This window comes from Psittacula echo (assembly GCF_963264785.1).
Source record: "Psittacula echo genome assembly, chromosome: 17".
Taxonomy (NCBI): Eukaryota; Metazoa; Chordata; class Aves; order Psittaciformes; family Psittacidae; genus Psittacula; species Psittacula echo.
In genome coordinates, this window is record NC_137753.1 from 4,805,200 (window position 1) to 4,829,191 (window position 23,992).

General features: G+C 46.4%; 1 protein-coding gene across 1 annotated transcript in view; it reads left to right on the forward strand.

The window, feature by feature from the left end:
* The window catches only part of RERE (arginine-glutamic acid dipeptide repeats), a gene marked incomplete at its 5' end in the record, with an annotated part of 151,609 nt that overhangs the window by 114,106 nt on the left and 13,511 nt on the right, over positions 1-23,992 (forward strand). The window contains one exon of the mRNA XM_080631358.1: positions 23,020-23,182. Within this exon, the coding sequence (XP_080487484.1) occupies positions 23,020-23,182 (163 nt within the window). The remainder of the gene's footprint in view (positions 1-23,019; positions 23,183-23,992) is intronic.

A 23,992-nucleotide genomic window follows, 5' to 3' on the forward strand; every position in this document is an offset into this window, starting at 1 on the left:
ATTAGGCAATTGCATTGAGTTCTGTCAGAGAGCCAAAAAGGACAGTGTCTGCTCTGTAGTGAAAGGTATGTAGCTAGAGAGCTAAGCCAAGATCATTTGGGATCCTGATACAATACTGTCCGAGTCCTCCTCCACCACGGAGAGAACACAACGCTCCTGTGACTCCTTGTAGCTCTCTTCCATTGCTTTTTCCTTACCTTCTGGTTGTCGTTCATCATCATCATGGGGCATTTTGCTTTGTTTTCTTAATGTGTATTCTCCTTTTTTGCATCTATGACAAAGGGTACATATGACTGAGTAAAAGGGGTTTGTGCATCAACAGCTCTGTACTTACTGTGTATTGTCCTTTCCCTACAAGAAAAGGCACCAGCTGCTTGTAGCAGCCATCAGATATTATCTCAGACATCAATCCTAAGGTCCCGTAACTCTCAGGTACATGAAATAAGTATCTGTTTGAGAATCTATGCAGGTTATTGTAATGGTTGAGTGTCCTCCCCTGGCAAGACTCTTTTCCACAGATGCCTTCATGTTGGTTGTTTCCGATCCCGTTAGTGATTGAACATAGGCTGTAAATCCTGACGATGGCTCTCAGAAAGGCAGGAATAAAGAACTCATCTGGTGTTTATGGGACATCGGCTCCTAGAACAGTGCTAATGTTGTGGTATTTGGGTAACTCCTTAGATTATTCTGTATAATCCTGCCTGGTGTCTGATGTTTGAAATGGCTTTAATAGACAAATACTCTCTACATAATCCTCCTTGTGGTACTAACTCAGACATAATACCTGGAGATCTCATGATCTTTGCTTGTGTACCTAATGTACAGCAGCACTGTTGGGTATGGAGCTGAGTGAGAAGCAAACCCCTGTGGCAAAGCGGGGAGATCAAGCTTGATGTCCTTTATAATAGTGGCGTTAATGTGGAGGTGTTGCACAAAGATCATCCCACAAGCACTTGATTTAACCCGAGATATCCATGAATCAGTGGCCTTGTTTTATGGGGAGTTAAAGGCTTGTGTTAGGCATGAACGTGGCATTCTGTGGTGGTATTGTCTGGTGGGAGGGGCAGGATGGTCCGAAGGGGACAATACAATGCAGGTCTCTTTGGATGAGTCAGTGCTGAATAAATGCTTCAGATGGGTTCTAGATGGGGCTGCTTACTCCCTCTTTCTTAGCTCTGCAGGAGGAATGCTAACCTTTAAACAGTCCTGTATGGAGCAGACAAAGCCATTCTTATTAAAGGGTTTTTAGGCAGGGAGGGAGATGTGGGGACAAGCGGTTCCCTTGGCAAGCAGCGAGGTTTTATTGCAGTTGCTGAAGTCTGAGATATTGCAAAGCAAACTGCAGTGAAACTCCAGCAGCTTTTGCAGCTAATTCAGCGTCTGTGTTTAAACTTGAAGTTTATGGCACAGACATAATTGGCTTTTTTATGCTGTGCGTGTATTTGAGCCAGACTTTATCCTTAGTTACCCACTGGAAGCCAGCACAGGCTGCTCGCAGTTAGGGTTTGCCAGATTGGTGGCTTGCTTACATTTGGAGAACAAGCATATCCTGCCTTGCTACTTGATTTTCTCCTCCTCAGCGCCCACATCGCTTTTGTATCCTAGGGAGGGCTAATGAAGATGAGTTACAAACGTCCCATGAAGGGAAGCAGGGACAGTCAGATTGTGGCTGACAGCGCTGGGGCTGTAAGGGAGGTGTTGTCCCAAGTGGTCCCATTTCATGTGTGTACTTATCCAGGGTGTGAGGTTGTGATTTCAAAAGGTGTTGCAGCAGTTCTCCTTGAATTTTCAAGTAAAGAGCCAGCTCTGAGCTGTTGAGAGAGGAGCCAGGGGGATGGATGGGGAGTGCTTTAGCAGTGCAAAGCAGGTTTCAGTTCCTTAACAGATGACATAAAATCGAGGGGGTTGGTAGAAGAAGCCGTTTGGGGGCAAAAGATGGGGCACCAGCGGAAAGAAAATCATCTGTTAGCAGAGAGTGAAGTGTACTTTTAATGTGTCTTGCCTGCCACACTGAGCATGAAATTAACTTTCTTCTTATACAACAGATCATTGGCCTTAATTGTTGCTTCCTGCCCCAGATGGCACCGTAAGAACGGTGTCTACAGTGTTCTTTTGGCATAGAATCAGCCCCCAAATACATTATTCAGGCCTAAATCTCCTGTAATATGCTGCTATAACTGTACTGTGAGAACAGGACAATAACAACTGCAGCAGACAGATGCACTCATTTTGTCATTTTTGTTTCAAAGCAGCTGTAAAAAGAAGCAGTGCTTGATTGCTGTTGGTTGCTGTTGGTGGTGGTTGGTCTTGCCAAGGAAAACTCCCAGGAATTACACAGATTGCAGAATAAACCGAGAAAGGGGAGTTAAGAAGAGGGGCTTTTGTTTAGAGGGGCTGTGCCATAGGGGAAGCTAAGGCAGTTTGTGAGTGTAACATCTCTGTAAGCTGTGTGCTTTAAGACACATTTAACATCACAAACAGCAATCTGCTACGTTTGCTTTTGGTTTATTTCCCCTTTTATTTTGTATTTGGAAGGAAAATGTTTTAGGTAGATGATAGAAGTCAAACTCACAGGGCATAAAAATGCTAACGGTTGTGTACAGGTGGTGGTAGTGCGGGTTTTGGGTAAACATCTGCTTTTATCACAGCAGCAGGTAAGGGGAGGGCCTGTTCTGTGAGGTGGTCAGCAGGTAGGAGGAAGGCTGCAAATCCGGACCATAGCCATATACATGTATATAATGGTGGGTGTATAGTGGGGGTTTCCTTTTCCTGCTGAGAGGTAGAAGGCATTTTCAGGCACCTTAATGTCTTCAGATACATGGAGTAGTAAGTCTCTTGCAAGAATTGGGTCCATCGTTTGTGCTGTTGATGTGTTTTGCTTGGGGTAGAAGGGTTCCCTCTGCTGTCCCAAGTAGAGCTACATTCAGAGCATCCCCCACTGCAGTAAAGCAGTTCAACACACTGCTTCACTCCTTGCTTTTAGTCTAGTTAGGAAGGTATGGGTAGCGGTACATCAAACACTGGGTATGCTCCACCAAAAGCCTCTTGCTGTTTACATCCCTTAGTTTTTAAGGCTCTTAGGATGTTGATAAGTGTGTTTGCTTCTGATTTAGATCTTTCAAGTTTAAATCCTTTTCAATTCCCCTTTGTAAATGTGAACTTAAAAGTTTTTCTTCTGGGGAGCTGTATATGAAAAGGGATGGTTTCCTGAGGAACTGCTGTGTTTGAGAACTTGGAGTCTTAAGAAATAGTGTGTTAGGAGATGAATGACAGAATCAGCAATGTGGACGGTACTGATGGTTGGGAAATCCTTGTTGGCTCTGGTCATCTGCTATATAGAAAATTGGCAGGGGAGATTGTTTCTGTTCATGCTACCACAGTCCCGTACAGCAGGAAGAAATCTGGCATCAGAAAGGTGCTGATAAGTACTTTGATTGCCATAGGGAGATAGACTGTGCTTGTTGGGTGGAACAGTTGAATGATTCCTCTCTTTCCCTTCCCTCAAACATACTTGCAGTGCTCCCAACATCCCTGCCACAAACTGAACTGTTCTGTACAATGCCTCTAGACCCTAACCTTTGAAGAAAAGGAGAGCACATTCCAGGTTATAAACCAGCTCCTTCCTCCTGCAACTTGAGAAGTCCTCCCTGTTCAGCTCTGAGCCTGCTTTGTGCCTGGTGCCTCTCATTGTGGAAGGCTCTAGGGCATTCCCCAAGAACTCCTGATTTATTTTGCTATCTCTGCCCTTTTCTGTGGTTCAGAAGCCTCCAATGATCTGTGAAGCTCCGGGATTTTGGAGTCCAACAGCAGTAGTTTTAAGAACCTCCTCTACTACGTGAAAGTCTTTAACGCTTTCCACATGCTGAGTTTTTGGCCTCATGAAAAGCTGACCTCCTACAAACATAGTTTGTAAAGGCAGGCAGCCCGGGCCAGGGCTTCTTAATGCTATTGGGAAATGAGGAGGGGGAGAGGGAAAATGGAATGAGAAGTCTGGGCTCTTGGCCAGCAAGGAAGATGTGATACAGTGAGCATGTTTCTGTTGCCCTTTGTTACTGTTAGGTTTGATTAGCTTTGTTTCCTGTAAGCTTGATCACGGTACTTTTCTTCTCTCTCTTTTTTTTGGCTAAGGAGGGGATCTTTGCCAAAGCTCAATTCTTTCATTGCCTGAATTGCAATGAGGGGGAGCTGGAGAAATAAATCACGCCACGTCCCCAACAAACACATAAAACCAAAGCCCACCCAACTAACATTCCCCCCCCTCATTTTACTATAAAACCAACCCTTTTCTCCCTCCTTCCTGCAGCCCTACCTCTATTACTTTCCATCCATTGTTTTCCTGTGCCTGAGTTTCGTTTTAGGCCTTTAGGACTGAGAGTGAATTTAGACAAATGTTTGATGCTGACTGCCTTGCTTAGATTGATCTTCTCTGTTTAGCAGCACAGAGGGATTTTGCCATTCTAAATGCATGCTTATTTCTAAGAGCCCAAGAAGCACATTTGTGACTTGTCTGCATAGGAAGGTGTGTGTCACATAAGCCTCCTGACCCCATCAGGGATGCTGGTTTGTGTGGTAAGGTGGGGTTCTGCCTGGGCAGTGTTCTTCACCTTTGGTGGTGGTGCTTCACTAAACCTTGGCTGATTCTCTGCAGCGTTGGTGTCACACAGAGCACACCTTGTGTAGGTTTCCTTTCCCTGTACTAGAATTGCAGTTGCAGTCTGTAATGGCTTAGATACTGGAAGAGTGGAATCCACAGGAGCAGGTGGGGTTTGGTTTGGGCTCTGTTTTTTGCTGCAGGATTCCCTACCTTGCAGCTCCAGATGCGATGAAAAGTATGTGCCATAAACAGGCTGGATGCTCAGAGAGCACGGGCACAAAAAGCTTTTATCCCAATTCCCACTGTTAAATCACATCCAGCATGTAGAATTAACTCTGCAGGTTGTATAACTGGACTTTCACCTTGTTATGAAGAAATGACATGGACAAAGTTAAAGTTGTATTGATTTAACAATTCCAATCATGCTTTTATTCTGTGGCATTTGACGTGATAGATTTTAGGTGGTGTTGTTGCCTGGCTTTAGAGGCACATTCTTTTGTTGCGAGCATAAGAGCTTCTCAGAAAGAATTTGCCTGCTCGCTGTGGGCATGGAGCTTCCTCCCTGGCCTCCTGTTATTTATGTTCTTTTCAGCTGAGTCATGTTTTTGTTTCAGAGAAATCTGAGGCTTTAAAACTTGTAAACCTCTCAGAACCGATGCGAATGATTTTCAGCTCAAGATGAAGAGGAGGAAGCTGAAGCATTGGTAGATTTGCACAAGCAGAGAGCTTTAACCCGTAGTGGTGCAGGGTGCATTTGGAAATCATGCATATACTTTTAGAAAGCTTTATTTGCTAGGTGTGCAGCTGCTTTTTGCAAGGGCCTGTAGGGACAGGCCGAGGGGAATGGCTTTAACCTGCCAGAGGGGAGACTGAGATGAGCTCTTAGGCAGAAGCTCTTCCCTGTGAGGGTGCTGAGGCGCTGGCCCAGGGTGCCCAGAGAAGCTGTGGCTGCCCCATCCCTGGCAGTGTTCATGGCCAGGTTGGACACAGGGGCTTGGAGCAAGCTGCTCCAGTGGAAGGGGTCCCTGCCCGTGGCAGGGGTTGGAGCTGGAGGAGCTTTAAGGTCCCTTCCAACCCAAACCAGTCTGGGATTTTCCCATCTCATCCAATCACTCTTCTATAGTCCTTATCCCGTGTTTCCACAATCTTGAGTCATGACTCTAAAAAACCATGCTGGCATTTGGAAATCATGACTGTAGAAGGTTTCTTTGCCTCAGCAATTAAGTAGCACGTAACAAACGTGGGTGAATCACCACTGAATCCCTGGTTTTGTATATTTATATCTGTGCTAAAACCAGTGTTAAGGTTTGGGGTTTATGGAATTACTGAAGTTTCACTTTGACCTTTTCAAGTGAATTTATGTAGAGGAGATTTGGGAGGTTTTTAAGGCCGAGTTTCACATTCCGTTTCATTGCTTTTAGTTGTCATCTCAGTGCTGAAGATCCGGATGGAATCCTGCAGGCTGTAGATAAGGAGCGTTTCTGCTGCACTGTTCAGTCTTGGCTTGTCGTTCCATAAAGGTCGTGTCAAAACGAGGAAGAAAACCCAAACCAAACCAACACAAACCCCAGACTAACAGGGACTTCTTATCTTAGGAAGAAGCTGTTCTTTGGGCTACTGATTGCTCGGGTATTCTTGCTTCAGTCTCTCTCTGGGATGTATTATCTCTCCTTCAATGCCGAACAGAGACCATTGTGTAACTTACTTCCCAAATTCACTCTTAATCAGCCTCCAGCTTTTGCAACTTCATTGCAGCTGTAATAATCTGTTGGCAGAAGGAAGGCTAATAGGTAGTTTCTTTAATTGGGTTAATGTCTGTAGCTGAAGTCTTTCCAGATTGAGCACTGCAAGGGGAAAATAAGCTAGTGGGTAGGTATTGATAGCTACGGTTGCCCTGGCACTCAATTAGACCTGCCTGTTTCTCAATGGTTGCTACTAGGTGGAAGGCCAGGGCTGGGGGGAGCTGGTCGGCTGGGCACCAAGCAGTGGTGCGCTATCCTTCTCCTTTTCTTCTCCCCCACTTCCTAAGGTCACCTTCATCTGCAGGATACAGTGGGGATTTCCATCTTCCTTCATTAGGAGTCTTTCTGAAGGGCAGCAGGAAAGTGAGTTAGATGCTGCCAAAGCTTTGTTGCCTCTCTATTATCTTGCCTTGTCTCTGTAATAATTAACGTTGATGGTGCTTGCTTGAAGGCTGTGGGGCTCCTGGCAGCTCCGCTTTTGTATTCCCCAGGGATCTGTTAGCCATGGGATGGAGATGCTGAAAAAGTAAGTTGCGGGTACCTGCATCTCTTCTGAACAGAACCAGTGTGAGCCCAGTAATTAAATCATTTAATAGGTCAAAAGCCCTTTTGGAGGAGGATTCCTCTGTAAGCTTTGAAGCAGTTGAAAGTTAAACAGGGAGATTTAGGTCAGATACAAGGAAGAAAATCTTTAATGTGAGGGTGCTGAGGCGCTGGCACAGGGTGCCCAGAGAAGCTGTGGCTGCCCCATCGCTGGCAGTGTTCAAGGCCAGGTTGGACACAGGGGCTTGGAGCAAGCTGCTCCAGTGGAAGGTGTCCCGGCCTGTGGCAGTGGGTTGGAGCTGGATGGGCTTTAAGGTCCCTTCCAAGCCAAACCAGGCTGGGATTTTGGAGGAATCCTATGGAACGATGCCTTCAGAACACAGTGAGCTTTGCCTGCCTTGGTACTCGGAGGCTGCAGGCTCTACACCTGCTCTGGGCCCTCCTGGGTTTATGGATTATGTCAGGGCAAATCTGTCTGAGCCTGGTGAGTAACCAAACCACAGTAAAGATGCCGAGTGAACCACAGCAAAAGCTTTCTGGTGTGCTGGACAATTAGAATGGTTTCAGTTATGAGACCGCTTTGCAGCAGCGTGTGTTTGATGGATATGGGGAACATGAGCCACACAAAACCTGTCTTGCTGCTTTGTCTCTCGAGTCTTTTCTGAAGGGAGGCACAAGTGTGGGCTGTTCGGGTTAGCAAAGGCTTCCTTCTGAGTTAGGGCAGTGCAAGTTCAGAGCCCTGTATAGTTTTAAGTATAGAAAATAACCAAAGATCTCTTCAACCCAAACCACTCTGTGACTGTGAGGATGCAGGCAAATGGCTCTATCTTGTAATGCTGTCACCTTGTCCCACATATAGAATCTATTTGGAAAGCGAAATGTAATCTGAAATCTCTGTCTCTCTCTTTCTGAAGTTAGTACGTCTCTTAAGGCCAAAAGGAGATTGTTTGCTTGCATTGTTGGATGTAATTCTTTGTGTTAAACAAGTGTTTTCCTGAGCAGTAAATTAAACCATGCACACATCCAGTGCTATAGCACCTAGGGAATATTGTAATTCAGGAAGCAACCTGACCTGTTATCCCTTCCACAGCCATGTCAGCTGGATTGTTCCTCTTGGGGAAGAACCGCAGGACAATCTAGTAGGAAAGGAGTAAGTTTGATTGTTAGACAGGGGGTTGGAACCGGATCATCTTAAGGTCCCTTCCAACCCAAACCATCCTGTGTTTCTGTGTATGTTTTCCATGCCATGCAAGTGATCCAGTGGGCTCTGCTGCCCTAGTTAGCTCATGGTTAATTATTTGTTTCTGGTTGCCTGTCTTTTGAGCTCTTCCTGTGGGGACAGTTGTCATAGGTTTGGAACCTCACACAGAGATTTTTAACTCTTCATCTTATCTGGGCTTGTTAAACTTCCACTTGAATCTGTTCCAAGGAGTGCATGTGTGGCAGACACAATGACTGACAGCCTAGTTACTGATCAACGTGATCCTGAAACAACACTGTTAACACTTTCCTCCCTCCCACTGCATCACTGGGGCTCTGAAGACTTGGTTTATAGCCTAATATTTGCTGTAGTCACCCAAATCCAGAATGTAGTGCAGCTTAGTGACAGCTCAAAGCTGGTGGTGTTATGTCTAGAGCCACAGGTTGGTTGGTTTGCAGGGGGAGAAATCTGTTCTTGGATCCTCTCAGGGGAGCAAATGCCTAAACTCAGCATGTACCCACTTGTAGTTAATGGAGTTTTCCATGCAGTAAATCACTGTTTTTTACTCCACTCTGATTAACGCTCATGTAATACTACTGATTTTATAGATGATCACTAGAAATGCAAGTATTGGACTATGGTTCGGGCTGGAGGCCCTAGCTGACAGTATAACCTCACTCTAAAGTATGTGCTTAAAGGGAAAAGCAGGTTAAGATTGGAGCTGCAGCTCTGCTTGCTGCTACCAGCTTCATGACTTGTGGTGGTGCTTGATTCTGTCTGTAACACCTTTTCATGATGGAAATGGTAACTTCTATCTTCAAGTAGAGCCTTTGTGTGGAACCAGTGCAGTTAAAAGCTATACAGGTATATATATGTGGATAGATACATATATTGAGGGCTGATTTGCTAGCGGCATTGCTTTCCAAACCTGCAGTCCCCATCAGGAAGCAGTTGAAGAGGATTCCAGGAAGAGAAAGTTAAACACGCAGTGGGGGAATTTAGGTGGTTCATAGAGATGGAAAGAGCTTGTTGAAGGGGCAGGATGCTTCTGTGAGTCGTTCTGTTGGCAAACAGTGCAGTGTGTAGGCGTGAAGATTCATATTTCAAGCATTTCAGACACTTTGTGCCTACAGCTCATCAGTTAGCAATGGAGTATCCTTTCAAGAGGCCCGTCAGTATAAATGTATGCCAGCAGGCTTCCCTTTCTCTCAAAGGAGGCCAGCAAGTATTGATGGATCATCTGGTTTGTTGTAGTTGTTTTGAAGTTCTGAACTCTAAGTGGTTCTCTTTTAGTTTCTGACACCTTGGTTGCTGTGTTGAAACAAGCCACTAATTAAAATGATCACTCAGTGCCTAGTGGTAGGCGTCAGCATGCTGTGACTGTTAGACATGGGAGTAGGGACTGAATGGTGCAATACTCCATGCGTTTGGAACGCCTGATCCGTCAGTCTGTGTATGAGGCCCAGTGGCATAGTCCAGCTGTATGAGTGACGAACTGTGAGTCCTTACTGGTGTAACTGGAATGAGACTCGTTAGTGTTCACACACTGGTAATGAGAAACAGGTCTATGGAATGGAGGGGTGGGTGGGAAAATGAGTGTAGGTTCAGTGTGGTGTGGGGCTGTCAAGCATCGGTCAGAGGAATTGGTTATATAGAATCCCAGACTGGTTTGGGTTAGAAGGGACCTTAAAGCTCACCCAGTTCCAGCTGCTGCCACAGGCAGGGACCCCTTCCACTGGAGCAGCTTGCTCCAAGCCCCTGTGTCCAACCTGGCCTTGAACACTGCCAGGGATGGGGCAGCCACAGCTTCTCTGGGCACCCTGTGCCAGTGCCTCAGCACCCTCACAGGGAAGAGCTTCTGCCTAAGAGCTCACCTTAATCTCCCCTGTTTCAGTTTGAATGCATCACCCCTTGTCCTATCACTGCAGTCCCTGATGAAGAGAAACTCCCTTATGCAGCTTGGGCTTGGTAAGGACCGTGTGTTGGAAGCGGCAGCCCGGCTATGTTATCAGGTCAGTCCCTTGCTTGACAGCTTTCCTGGGGTCTGCACTTCTTTTTCCTCTGGTATAAGAATGCACAGCCAGAACAGGCCAGGGGAGGGACTGCAGAGCCTAAAGATCTGTTGTCACAGGCAACCATCCCTCAAATCCCTTTCATGAATGGATCAAACTTCATATCAAAGCTCGTAAGGTCTAAAGCCATTTGTTCTTTTGCCAATGCTGCCCTTTTGCTGTAATGGCTCTGCTGTCTCCCTGGTGGATAACTGCATGTGGAGCTACAATTCTGTGTAATAGGGATTGTGCAGAGGCAGGGAGATGAAGATGCCTTTTCTAACACTGCAGCAGCTTTATGTCATCCCGTGGGTCAGAATCTGAAATGTGCCCAACTTCATGAAATAGCTATTAAAGAGGTTACCTTGCTGCTGGTGTGAATGAGAGCTCCTGGGTTTTACTCTCTGAGGGATCATAGAAAGGTTTGGGTTGGAAAGGACCTTAAGATCATCCAGTTCCAACCCTTGCCATGGGCAGGGACACCTTCCACTGGTGTGACCTCTGGTTCTAAGTGGCAGTTGATTTTTGGATTGATGAAAAATACCATTACCTTAACTTCCTTGTTCCATCACCTTTTCTCTCCTGCTTACATTGTTAGCATCCCTGTAGCAGACATCCCACATCCAGGCACCCCTGCTGTGGCCCTGGGCCATGGGCAAGGAGGACAGGATGAACAGCAGCAGCCCAATTCCATCTCTGAACTCACTGTAGGATCATTTGCAAGACCTCAGGAGTCAGAGCCCCAAATTATGGCCTCAATTACTGGTGCCTGTTTTGTCTTATCCCTGATGTTGAACTGAGGATCCAATTCACTTTGTAGGGGAATAGCTGAGATTAATGCTTGCTTGGAGACACGAGGGCGGAACAGAACTGTAAAGAATTAGCAATTTCTTTAACTTTAGAGCTCACTGCGTAGGTATTAAAGTAAACTACAATGAATTGGGCTTTCTGATACTGCTTTACAATTCTTACCATTGTCTTCTCGTTAAATTTTGCTTGCTCAGGGCTTTTTCCTCCGACAGAAAGAATTTGAGACTGGAGGGAAGCAACAATAACTGCGGGATAAGCAGCTTACGTGGCAGTTCTTTTGCGGTTTGGAGGGGTGTTGCTGATGTTCTGCTTCAGCGTTCCTCTGTTCATACATTGCTCTGATAAACAGGAAAACACTGAGGTACCCCTCAACCCTCCACATTTAATCTGGAAAAGCTACTGCGTTAGAGAAATGTGCTTGGAGAGGAGTGAAAGGAAAACAGCTGCTGAGGGATGAGATGTGGGAGAAGCTGCGTCTGTTTAAAATCAAGGCGTCATGACAGGGATGAGAAAGCTTGTGTGTGAGTTACTGCTTTGTCCATAACCCTGAATCCTAGAGCAGGAACCTCCTTAAACCTGTGTTAGTGCAGAGTGTGGATGAAGTTTTCAGTGATAAGCTTGTATGAGTTTATTTGATGCTTCCCAGGTGTAGAATGAATGGCTTTGCTTTCTTCCTCCATCTGGCTTCTTCAGGTGTTGAACATCCTGCGACAGAAGGTTTTATTAAGAGGTCAGATTCTGGCTGTCTTCAGCATGGGATCAGGGGGGTTGATGGTTTTCAGCATGAAATACCCAGTTGTGAGGATAGCTGCAATTAAAAAGGGATGGAAAACTGCTCTGTTTCCAGGTGATCACATCTTCTCTCATTAGCAGTGAGGATTATCGCATGAAGTTTGTTGCCTCCTGTGTGATCTTCAGCGTCTTCTGACTGCTGTTGTTTTCAGCATGGCTTTATAATCAACTACTAAAACTCACCAGCTTCCCTATGGGTCACGAGCTGCCGAGGGAGGAAGCAGTGTGTCAGAGAGGATAACACACATCTGACAGGCCAGGCTTTGTGTGATTCATCACAGATGTGCTTGGAAAACCTGAAACATCTGTTCCATCAAGCTGGGGAGCACAGGTCGGGGCGCAGACACAGGGGCAGGCTTGAAACAGTGCTGCGAGTAGCCAAGTGGTGTCCCTGGTCCTTGTCTCGCAACTGAGTGGCATTCAGATCTTATTCGATGTTTAAATACAAGCAGTATAGAAGGTGGCATTAAACAAATGTCTGGTTCCTTACTTACCTTGCGGCTCTTCTTGCCCTATTAAAAGAGGAAAATCTAACTTTCCATTTGCTCATTTGAGTGGGTTTGCTGCCTTGTTTTTGTGGTCTCGTCTCTTCCCAGTGACCACTGCCTGCCCAGGAAGGACTGCAGAGCACAGCACAGGGTATCTGTGGTCTTAATCTAGAGGCAAACCCCCACTCTCCAAAGGGATAAGGTGGGGGAAATACCCTGTCTGACATCACGGGAATGAGCTACCGAGAATGACATCAGATTCCAGTGATGGAATATGGCAAGAACCAGATTGGTTCTGAAACCTGGTATTAAAGTATGTTCTATTTTAACCTGGGGAAGGCATGAGACAGTTTCATCCAAGGAAACAAACAGCAGTAATGAGCAGGAAGGGGGCAGTCCTTGGTGGCCTGTAAGATGTGGGATTTACACCTTGAACCATTACAGCAAAGCTGCAGTAACTTGGGGATTGGAACTTTCTTCCAGACCATCCAAGGTGCCCAGAAGAGTTAAATCACGTCTGTTGGACCTGAACCACTGATTCACACATGGGCTAAGTGATGGCTTTTAAACTGGAGCTTGAACGTAGCTAGAAATTGCTTTGTTGAATGTTAGACCCCAGTGTCTACATCGAGACAGGAACTTGCATTGCAAGAAGTACTTAACCATTTGAAATGATCTTTTTAGCTCCGTAAAGAGTCATCCATCTTATCCCTGTGAGAATTCCCAGCTGAACCCAAGGGGAATTTGCTGAGCAGTGTAATGTCTGTTTAGTGAGGAGTATGAATATGGGGGGGTATTGTATTGCCTCTCAATCCAGTGAGAGAAACCCCTTTCTAATTCCAGCAAGCTCCCAGTCTGTGTTTTCCATCGTCCCATCACTATTGTGGCAGGGTCACTGCAGTGAGCCTGGGGCAGCCAGTGGAGTGTCACACTAATGCAGAGTATTGATTCCAAGTGCCAATTACGTGGAGGTGGTTTGTTTTAAATACCAGCTCGCATTGTTGCTGTGAAGTAGTCAGCAAAGAGAACAAATGAAGCCACCAGTTACAACACAGGACGTGTTTTGGTGAGTACAGCTTGGTTCTATTGGTAGAATTGGGGTAATGCAATAATAAAAGTGCTTTTAAAGCAGTAAAACTTCTTTAATAATGGCAAGGCTGATTTCAGGTGTGCAGGATCAGGACACAAATTGCCGTGGATATACCTGATGCAGGAGGAGGGAGTTCCCTGCTGAACAGTAGAATGAGATGTGTAATACTTGGGTTAAGTGAAAACGCTGCTGTGCTTGGAATGTCACTTTCTGTGTGCACTTGCACAGGCACACATTGGTCTGTCATGTAATTAAAGCTGACATTCAAACCACAACAGGAAAGAGTCTGGTTGGGGATGACATTAGCAAAGGCTGTCCGTGGGTTTTGATTGGTTTGAATAGCTGATGGTACTTGCTGTTGTTCTCAGCCCCTCTGTAAAACCCATAAACCAGAGGATCTGCTGTGCTTGAAGGAGCCTGTTTCATTTTCTGGCAGCCATTACACGCTGCCAGTACAAACCCATCCTTTCCCAAGCTCAAAAATGGATTTTCCCCCCAGCCACTGTCATTCAATTATCACCTCAGGAAATGCATAGATAGAACTGATGATCCCTTTAAAACAGCCTGCGGTATTCCACTCCTCCCATCCTTCATTTTTCTCCTCGCTCCAGTCATTAAATGTAACATTGCCAGTGTATATTTTATAGGGTGACCCTGGCGCCTGTCGCTTTGAGGATGTGCAGAGATAATAAGATTGTGCCTGTAATGAAGGGCAGATAAATAGGGAAGTGTTTACGGGATGGAGTGTTGTGGGTTTAACTGCTTTATGGCTTGCTGCCCTCTCACATGAAGCACCGCTGATACCTGTGCTTGAGTAGTGAAAATCAATGTATTATAGGCACTGGGAAAGAGATCCTTGTGCCATAGCCAGGAGCAGGGAAATGGGGTTTTGTCCCGCACCTGAACTCTAGCAATATGCAACCGAGAAACGTAATTATTGAGCTGGTACAGAAAGAAAGAGCAGTTAAAGGGGTAATGTATCAGTGCTTGGCGTCTTCATTGAGAAAATCCTGCTCCTTGTATTGTGCTGCTCAACTCTTTGGCAGCCGCACTGATGGAAAAGGGGATGTGAAGGAGGAACGACGTGAGCCGGGGCAGACTGTGATGAGCTCTGCTCTGAGAGCTTTTCTGAATCCCTTGCGTTTAATCCACCTGGGTATTTATCCTGCTCTCTGTCCTAGTGTGTGGGCTCCAGTATTGAGAGCTTCTCGTTAGCAAGAGACTGGCAGCGAAAGACGTTGCCTGAAACAGCAGTGAACCGCAGGACTTTGATGTGGGCTGTAAAATGGAACTGAAAGAACTGCTGGCTCGAGAAAACAGGAGCTGCTCCCGTGCTCCTTGGAAAAGCATTTCATCTCTGTTCTGCAGAGCTTAATTCACCTGGTCCATGTGCGTTTCGTTAGGGGCAGGCCTTTGGGCATCAGGATGTGAGAAGGGAAAAAGCTGAGTATTTGCATTTTCTAAGGAGAACAAATGGATGCTGAACAGAGGGTTGGGAGGAACCTGCCGTGTGTACCAGCCTGAGCTCAATAGAGGAGGTGCCCTGGCTCCACAGGGGCTAAATTGCATTCTCCAGGCTCTGCCTGCACAAAGCATTTTGGGCCAGGTGAAAACATCACATCAGGAGAACTGGGATCTGCTGGAATGGGGGACCCCTCTGTGCTGGGATGGGTGCCTGAGCAGAGGCTGGTAGAGGTATATGGGAAGGCGCAAGGTAGAGAGGGTAATCCTGGGTAAGAAGTGACATGAATGGAGTTAGAAGTGATGAAGCAAATCAGGACTTCCATGAGCACCATTTCTGAGGTTAGACATTGCAGGCTGGAGCTGTGTGGAAGGTAAATGTGTACAAGGCACAGAGGTTCTTAACTCTTTTACTGTTCTGATAGCATCTTGATTGATCCAAAGCCAGAGATCCCTGGGGGATGCACGTGGTGACACTGGCAGTGGTTGCGCGCTCCTGCAGGACTGTAACTGCCACTATCAAAGATAGGCTCTAATAATTAATAATGGATGCAGCCAACAGGCTGTGAGTTCCTGTGGGGATTAGGGGCTCTGTTGATTAACAAAGAGGAGTCTCTAGAGGAAGAAGCCTTAATTACAAAAGCTTTCTTTTCATTCTGGCTTGACGTACAGCTGAAGAGAGGGTCAGCAGCTTTAAGCTATGGTTGGGGCTTAAAACAATGTGCTAGGGTGCTGTGTGTTTGCTTTGCAGAACTGTTAAAGCTGGTGCTTAATCCCTAAAATTGAAGGAAACAGAATTGTTCCCATAGAACAGACAGTGAGGGTACGGTTGGTGATACACTCATCATCTTCTTTCCTACCAGGATATAAAACCTTCATTACAAACACTGGGAAAGGTTAGGGAATGAAAGACATGGAAATGACAACTGGGAGTTAGATGTGGCACAGAGATGTGTTTACTGGTGTGTTTTCCAGGCTAGGGACAGTAGCATTTGGATTTCCCTGTGGTTTGCTAAACCCATACAATCAGGTGAAACAGGAATGTTCAGTGGAAAGGAAAAGCAGCTTGTACTGAGGGCAAAGGAAAGCTGAGGAGCAGTCAGCCAGTGCTGTGCTTGAAGGGGATGGAGAGGCTGATCCAGGCGGCCTGATTTTGAGTTCTGAAGGCATTCTAAACCCAAACTGTCACTGGTGGAGCTGCTCCCATATTTGAGGTTAATCAGTACAATTGCACTGCTCACACAGCACTGATCCTGCCCGGTTTATAAGTCTCTTTGTTTCTATAGGCTATAAAAGTTTAAAAGGATGTGCTGAGACTGAACGTGTGAATACTTCATTGCCTTTGTCATCGAGTGGAAGATGCTCTGCAATGGCTGAGTTGCTGTGTTACTGCAGAGAAATGGTTGTTTCAAATGAGACCTTCCTGACGTCCTGTGTTAGATCCTTCTTTCCTCTTTAATCCCTGCTTCGGAGTCTCTGTTCATTGGCTCTTTTCTAGCAGTGATGCCATTACTCTTTGTGTCTTCTACCACTTCCAGTTTGTTGTAAGAGCTGGGTTTAGTTTGCACTCACCTATTCACATTGATTTATTTATTATTGTGATTTGTAAGGAGGACAAATGCATTTTCTGGAGACACTTACAGGAGTGATCTGTGTGTTCAGGTAACGTGATGGCAACATCGGGTTCACTGCTTGAGGAGCCTTGGAGTGAAATCTTCAGGTCCCAAACTTGTTTCAGTGCTATCAGGAGTGACGCAGGTCTCTAAGGACCTATTGTACCATAGGCCTGTGTCTATGAAACAAAAGCATGATCTGGGGGAGATAGAAGCTTGCTCTTCTTCAGGTCTGTAGAGGACTGAGCAGGGTAGCAGCGCTCATATAGCACAAACTGTTAGAAAGCATAGAGCTGTATCCCATTGCAGGCTTTTTCCACAAGAAAATGAAATCCAGAGGATACAGATGGAGCCTCAGCTGGATCCCGGGAAATTCTGTGATTCTTCCTGTATTGGGAGTAAATTGACAGCATAAACCCAAGGGGTTCACCTGGGTTTCTTACACACCTGTCTCCTGGTTTGATTCCCACTTGGCCAGCGTGTTCTGCGAGGAGGTTCAAATGAGAAATGAAAGCTGTTGGAACAAGGAAACAGAGCATTAGGACAGGCAATCTCCTGAAGTTCTTAGCAGAGACCAGGGAGAGAAGACTATTGCCTTCCAGAAGATAACAAATAGCTAGAGGAACTGCTAGATAAAATGCCTATACTGGAGAATTGAGACCTGCAGGATATTCCTTAGGGAGCATCCCACGGTATTTAATGTGGGGTGTTGTTTTTGTAGCGTTAGTAAAATATTGCTTGAGTTTTAAAAGCCTCTCTTACAAATCCAGTGATGTTTCAGATCCTGCAGCATTCCTGTGCACCCAAGGCGGGCATGAATCAGTGCGACTGAACAACCTGCTCAGACTTCCTGCTTAATTAGAGCATGGGCAAACCTATTTGTCAGAGCTGGCAGAGGCACGGAGACCAACCTTAATGTGGTAAAAACACCTTGCTTCTACTCTCCTGGGCTGCTCAGTCTGGTCTTCCTCTTCCCTGCTGTGTATTTTCAATACTTCAACTTGTTCAGATCAGGAAAAGAGGTTCCAGTTTTCTCTCTGGATATAGGTTCATCACAAGAATATCCACCATCCTTTTCCTACCTGGATATGGTAAGCTGTGCTGCTTAGGTCAGAGGATTTGTTTCATAGGATCATGGAATGGTCTGTGTTGGAAGGGACCTTAAAGCTCATCCAGTTCCAGCTGCTTGCTATGGACAGGGACACCTTCCACTAGAGCAGCTTGCTCCAAGCCCCTGTGTCCAACGTGGCCTTGAGCACTGCCAGGGATGGGGGCATCTTGCCTCTACCACATAAGCAGAGATCGAAGGATTTGCTGAATCTCAAGGTGTGCTTGCATACATCTGTGCCTCCTATATTAGCAGCTTTGGGGCAGGGAGATGTGTGTGATCAAGGGACTGATACCTTCAGTTTTGACTCCCAGTCACAGTCTGTGGCAATATTCTGGTTCATTCTGTGCGGTCTCAGGAAGGAACCTGGAGGCGACAGACGGATACCCCGGTCTGTACAGAAGGGGTGTGCTGTAAAGCTCCCACTCTGCACAGCTTTGCACCTGTAGTCTGTCTCCTTGCTATCCTTTGTTGTCACCAAGACTGTTGAAGCCAGGAGGTTCAGTGAAGGAGGGAGGCCTGGGGACAGTGGGTTTATGAGAGGACTTCACTAATAGGGAGCATTAACTAAATTGAGTTGACTTAATAAAATCTTGATGCATTCCAGGAAGATGGTGAATTCATTAAGGCCACAGCTGGACAAGCTGTTCCCCTCTGCTCTGCCATGACTAGTTTATAGCCACTGAAGAGAGTTGTCATTTACCTTTCGTGTTTAATTACTGTAAAGCTATTCCCCTCCCCTGTGAGATGGTTTTTTTCTCCCTGGCAGAGCAAGGCTCTGGGGAAATTAAACAGCAATTATTATGTTTGCTCACTCTGTTATAGCATAACAGATACTTGAAGGTAAGTTGGTGTGTTTGTGTGATTGGCTTCCATAGGAGCAGCGCCTGGCTGCAAGCAGGGCTGGCAGAACCTCTCCAACCCAGCCGTGCGCACACAGTGTTAATCCTCTGTGTACCTAAGGCAAGACTAAACACAAACCTGGGGCACAGCTTGTGTTGTGTACTTTCCATTTGAAAACTACTGATAAGAAGTGAGAAAACAGGACATGCAGCACTGGCTGGAGCTCTTGTTGGTTGGTTGAGGCTATGGAAGAGTTGTTAGTAAGGCCTTGTCCTGGTGTTCTGAGATACGGGTTGGAGAGCTTGATAGGGATGCAAAACAATATGGGTGAGAGCAGTGGGTGCAAGTGGTGGGAGAGGTAAGAGAGTCACAGCCTGGTTTAGGTTGGAAGGGACCTTAAAGCTCATCCAGTTCCATCCCCTGACATGGGCAGGGACAGCTTCCAATAGAGCAGGTTGCTCAAATAATGCATCTACTCAGAACTGCACTGCTTTCTGGGTTAAAATGCAGCCTAACACTAACCAGGTTCCACCAGATACTGCTGCTAGATAGAAGTTTAATCAGATGTTAACACAGCAAAATGGAGTTGTGTTTGCAGAAGAGAGGTGGTGGTGCATCAAGTGGAGGTGAGGCTGTTACTATGAGCAGCTAAGCAGATCGGGAGAGAAAGGAATCTTCTACCCATGCTGATGTAAAAGCTGTTTCTTGATGGAATTGGTCCAGAAGGGCACTAAAAGCATCTGTTCTTGGATGTGGCAGAGCACAGGAATGAGAGCTGCTCATTTTCAGGGTGGTTTTGGACTATATGTATGGGTCTTGCCTTCTATTGGTGACTGACATCAGTGGACAATTGTGTCAGCAACATCAGGATCAGGGCATGGGAGGTGAGGTGGGTTTCAGGGACAGGAGGCATTAATGCCTTTGGTGAAAGGAGCAGTGATTTGGACATGGAAACGCTTCCTGCTGGAAGGTTGCCTCAATACTGGCTGTGTTAGCTCCAAGCATCTGGAATGTGATGACTGCTCTGATTCATTAGACCGGGAGCTTTGCTGAGGAATGGTTTTGCATGTGCTCTGAGGGACTGCTTCATTGAACACTCATGTTTCTCATTTGTGTTTGCATTAGGGTCATCCATGTACATGCAGCCCTGTAAAATCAGGCAGAGACCTCACCACAGGCAGTAGCTGTAGGTCTCACCCCTTCCTTCCTTTATCTCTGAAGTTTGGAAGCAAAGGGGCTATCACTCAGCTGCCGAATGAGTGCCGAATGGTGCGCTCTGCTTCATCTGGTGTGATTTTAGTGCGGATGTTGCCAGCAATACCCAGTTTCTGGCACAAAAACCTGCAAAGGAGACATCCGATACAGCTGCAGGTTGTTAGTGAGGGCTGTTCCCCTGGGTGCAGACCTGCTACCCAGAAAATCCCATTCGGAGCAGCTGCTCCCAGCGAGTGCCTGTGCTCTCGGTGCTGGTTGCAGTCAGCGCAGGGATGTGGGATGTGTTGACTGCGAGACCTTGTGGCAACAAAATGATCATTACAGGCCATTCATGTCAGCAGCGTTTATGCTTTTCTGTTTGCTTGCAAGCAAAACCAGCAGCTAATTTGCAAGGCTGCCTTTTGTAAGAGGGCCCTTTGATCAATGCTTGCCAGTGTTAATGTTTCAGTGGGCTATTGATTTCTGCAGCAGCTTTTGTTCCCTGGATTTATGCACGATGGGTTTCGGCAGCACACACTCTGCATGTCTGATTAAAGTTCGTTTGACTTCACTTGCAGTGGAGCTGGAGGCTGCTTTTACTCCCTGTCTGCAGAACCAAAGCTTTCCTGACTTACTCCTTTGTGCTCTGGCTTCTGCCCCCCATGCAGTCACCAGTATGCTGTTTCTAATCCTTCCAGACTCACTCCACTCCAGCATTTAATCCCTTTGGTAGACAATATAATATTAGATAGCCAGGCAGCTGGGAAGATCCGGCATGGAATTTTTTCAGTGTAGGATACATCTATGTGCATGGAACATCAGTGCTCTCTGTGTATGTGTCATCTCTGACTTGTCCTTGTCTATCTTTGTCAGTTGAGTCATTTACTGAGTCATGGAGCTGTGCAGTCTGATGGTGAATCTGAAGTGCAGAATCACCTCTAGTCCTTTAATATAGCCAGCCCTCATAGGTGGGGGAAAACTAGTTGTTGAATGAGCTCCTATTTCAGTTTGAGGCAGTTGTGACAGCAGGTTTAAGAGGCTTTCAGAAGCAGTATGATCATTAACTTGGTATTTTTGATAATAGACACCATTTCTTCTTTAACTGTGGTTTCTTACAGAGTGCATGTATAAGCTGTTAAACTTGCCTCTGGACCTGAGGGGTTTGCAATGTGTAAGGAGAGCTCAAATAGGTTCCCATTTTATGATGGGAGGAAAACAGATTGGTTTGCACTCTGCTGTTGCCATGTGTCACAGGACACTTTAATTCCCTGATACAAAGACATGGAGTTTACTTGCTCCTGGTGCTGACACCTCAGCTTTGATGGAAATGAGTTTATAGGTAAAATGCGGCTGGTTTCGTTTGCAGGAGACTTTTTACCTCTATAAAGCATTTGCATGAGCTTCTCTGCAGAGCTTCTGGCGCAGGTCACAACCCTGCTTGACAAACAGTGGTGCCTGATGGACTTTGAGCCCTCTTAATGGACTCTGAGCAAAATGGCATTTCTAGAGCAAACACACAGGGCGCTGGGTGTCAGAACACGCTGTTCTTCCCAGGGCTGGCATAGCAGGAATGCTCATCTCCAACCTGCACCTGGCTTTGCCTTGAGATTCTATTCAGGAAAGAGTTCGGGAGGTTGGGCTTTTATTTTGTGGGGTTCGTTGCTTTGGGTTTTAGGGCTTTTGTCCTTTAGAAGCAACAATTGTAGGTGATGATCTCTCCTATGGAGCCAGGCTGAGAGAGCTGGGCTGAGTCAGCCTGGAGAAGAGAAGGCTCCTGAAGGGGAGACCTTGGAGCAGCTCCAGTGCCTAAAGGGGCTGCAGAAAACCTGGAGAGGGGCTTTGGACAAGGGCCTGTAGGGACAGGCCAAGGGGAATGGCTTTAACCTGCCAGAGGGGAGACTGAGATGGGCTCTTAGGCAGAAGCTCTTCCCTGTGAGGGTGCTGAGGCGCTGGCCCAGGGTGCCCAGAGAAGCTGTGGCTGCCCCATCCCTGGCAGTGTTCAAGGCCAGGTTGGACACAGGGGCTTGGAGCAAGCTGCTCTAGTGGAAGGGGTCCCTGCCCGTGGCAGGGGTTGGAACTGGATGGGCTTTAAGATCCCTTCAACACAAACCAGCCTGTGATGATGCAGTGATTCTGCTCACTCCTTATTCCTCCTCACCCAGTGCCTCTGAACACGATTCGGTGTGGATGATGTTCACGTCTGCAGTAGCAGATCAGTGGCATCGCTCCCAGTCTGTAGCAGTGCAGGTTCAAAATGCATCTCTTCTGTCTATTGCCAGAAATCAAAGCTGTGGTTAAATTCTTTTTGTGGTGATTCTGTTTTTAAATTAAGCACTGGTAAAACTCTTAAGTGTCTTAAACGTTGGCAGTTAATGCCTAGAACAACATCCTGCTTTTGTCTTCCAAGTGTTTCAGTGGTGCAGGTATTAGTTGTGGCTGTAATTGCTTGTTTGAGGCCCTTGGGAGAGTTTAGATGAAGGGTGTGTCTTTATTAGAGTTAACTCGAGTGATCTGCCCTGAGTCTGGGCTGCAGGATTTCCCCACAGAGGGAGCAGGCTGAGGTTACCTTGTTTGATCACATAAAACACAGTTCAAAGCAGCCCTTTTTGTGGGCAATTCAGGTCTGTTTGTTCTGATGGTGATTTTCTTTTTCCAAGGGGCTGGTTTAGAACTTCTTCATTTTTTCTCTTACAACTTAAAAGAAAACAACACCTTTTACCTTAGAGGCAGACAAGTCGCCAGGAAATGATGGGGTTTCAAAGGAAGAGAAAAGAGATTAAAACCACATGCTGTTCTTTGGTTCGGCAGTGCATCCGCTAGCTTGAATGGCAGCTGCTCCGGCGTTTGAACGTCAGCCAGCTTCATTATGCTGTGAAATTATCACTCATTTCTCTAGGTGTGCTCTTTTAACTGCTTAATTAATTTAGATGTGGGCCTCTATATTAGAATTAAAAGACGATTTATGGTAGCAGGGATGGGTTATGGTTGGAGACTTCTTGTTGAATGCGGTCTTCAACGGGAACGTTGCAGTGGAGGCTGACAAAATGGCAGTGTCTGTTTGAACTGATCCTCGTTCTGTCTGCAAGCACCACAGAGGGCTTACATCAGTTACTTGTTGTCACTGGAAGGTGGTGCCTCTGGACCCAGCTCCTGAGCTGTGCAGAGGTGTCAGTGGGATGCTGTCAGCAAGACAAGGGTCCCCTCCCCGAATCACCCCAGCATCCGGCTGGATTCACGCTACCCAACCTCTTTTCCTTTCTAGGGGCCGAGGGGAGGACTGAGGGGGCATTTGTGTACTTCCTGCTCCCCCCCTGCAAAAGCAAAGAGAAAAATAATGAGGGTTTTCTTTTTTTCCTGTCTCATTTAAAGAATTCTTTTGTCTGGCTGAAATACATCACTGGAGCTTCCTACAGACAGCAGAAGGGAGGCAAAAAAGGCTGACGAGTCAGATTTGCATGCCCCTCTAACATACTCCTTCTGTATTCGCAGGGAGAACTAATCACCTTCTATTACTATTGGAAGAAAACCCCTGAAGCAGCGAGTTCTCGAGCCCACCGTAGGCATCGGAGACAGGCTGTGTTTCGGAGAATTAAAACTCGAACTGCTTCCACTCCAGTCAACACTCCCTCCAGGCCCCCCTCCAGTGAATTCTGTAAGTGGAAGCTAAAAGCAATGCATTTATCTTTGTTTAGATGCAGGGAGCAACAGTAATGTAATGGTGCTGTACCTTGGCGTGACTGAAGCAAGGAAATGGAGTTCAGGCGCTTGCCCTCTCCTGTCCCTATACCATTATGCTGGAACGTGGTAGGCGTCTTTGATCACCAAATGCTTTGTGCAGTCCTTGAAACATAAAAGCATCCTGTAAGGATGGAAATGTTGCCCTGCTACTGAATTTCCCTCTTCTTTTTCTTGGGTTTGTGGTGTGTTTTCTCCAGGCTTATTACAGTGATGGGAATTAGAAAACGCAAAAAGAAGGAAGTGCTTCGTCCCTTTGGGAAGGACGTCCTTTTCATCCTTCCTTGGTGATCCATGCCTCCTCCTTGATCTCAGGCTGTGTGCTGCAGCCAGGCCTGTTGTATCTTAACGCATCCTGGAGGATGCACCCTTGACTGAAGCAGAAGTGTCTAAACAAAGAACGGTTATCCAAACCAGTTAATGCCCTGCTTCGCAAAGGGTTGTGATTAGCAGTGCCCATATGGATGTATAAACCTTTATCCTTATGGAAAAGGCTTATGTTCCCTGTAAGATTTAAGACTTTCTATGGACTAAACCCAGCACATTTCATGTGCCTTCTGAAGAAAAATGACTGTGTAAAGGCAGAAATTGTCAGACTCTGACTAATCCTGGGGAGGTGGAGGATGTGGTGAGCAGGCAGGACGGGGAATTCTGGAGAGGGCGGTAGGGAGGTGGTAAGCAAGGGCTGTTAGCTTTGCCTTGCTGGAATTGATGGGATTTATCACTG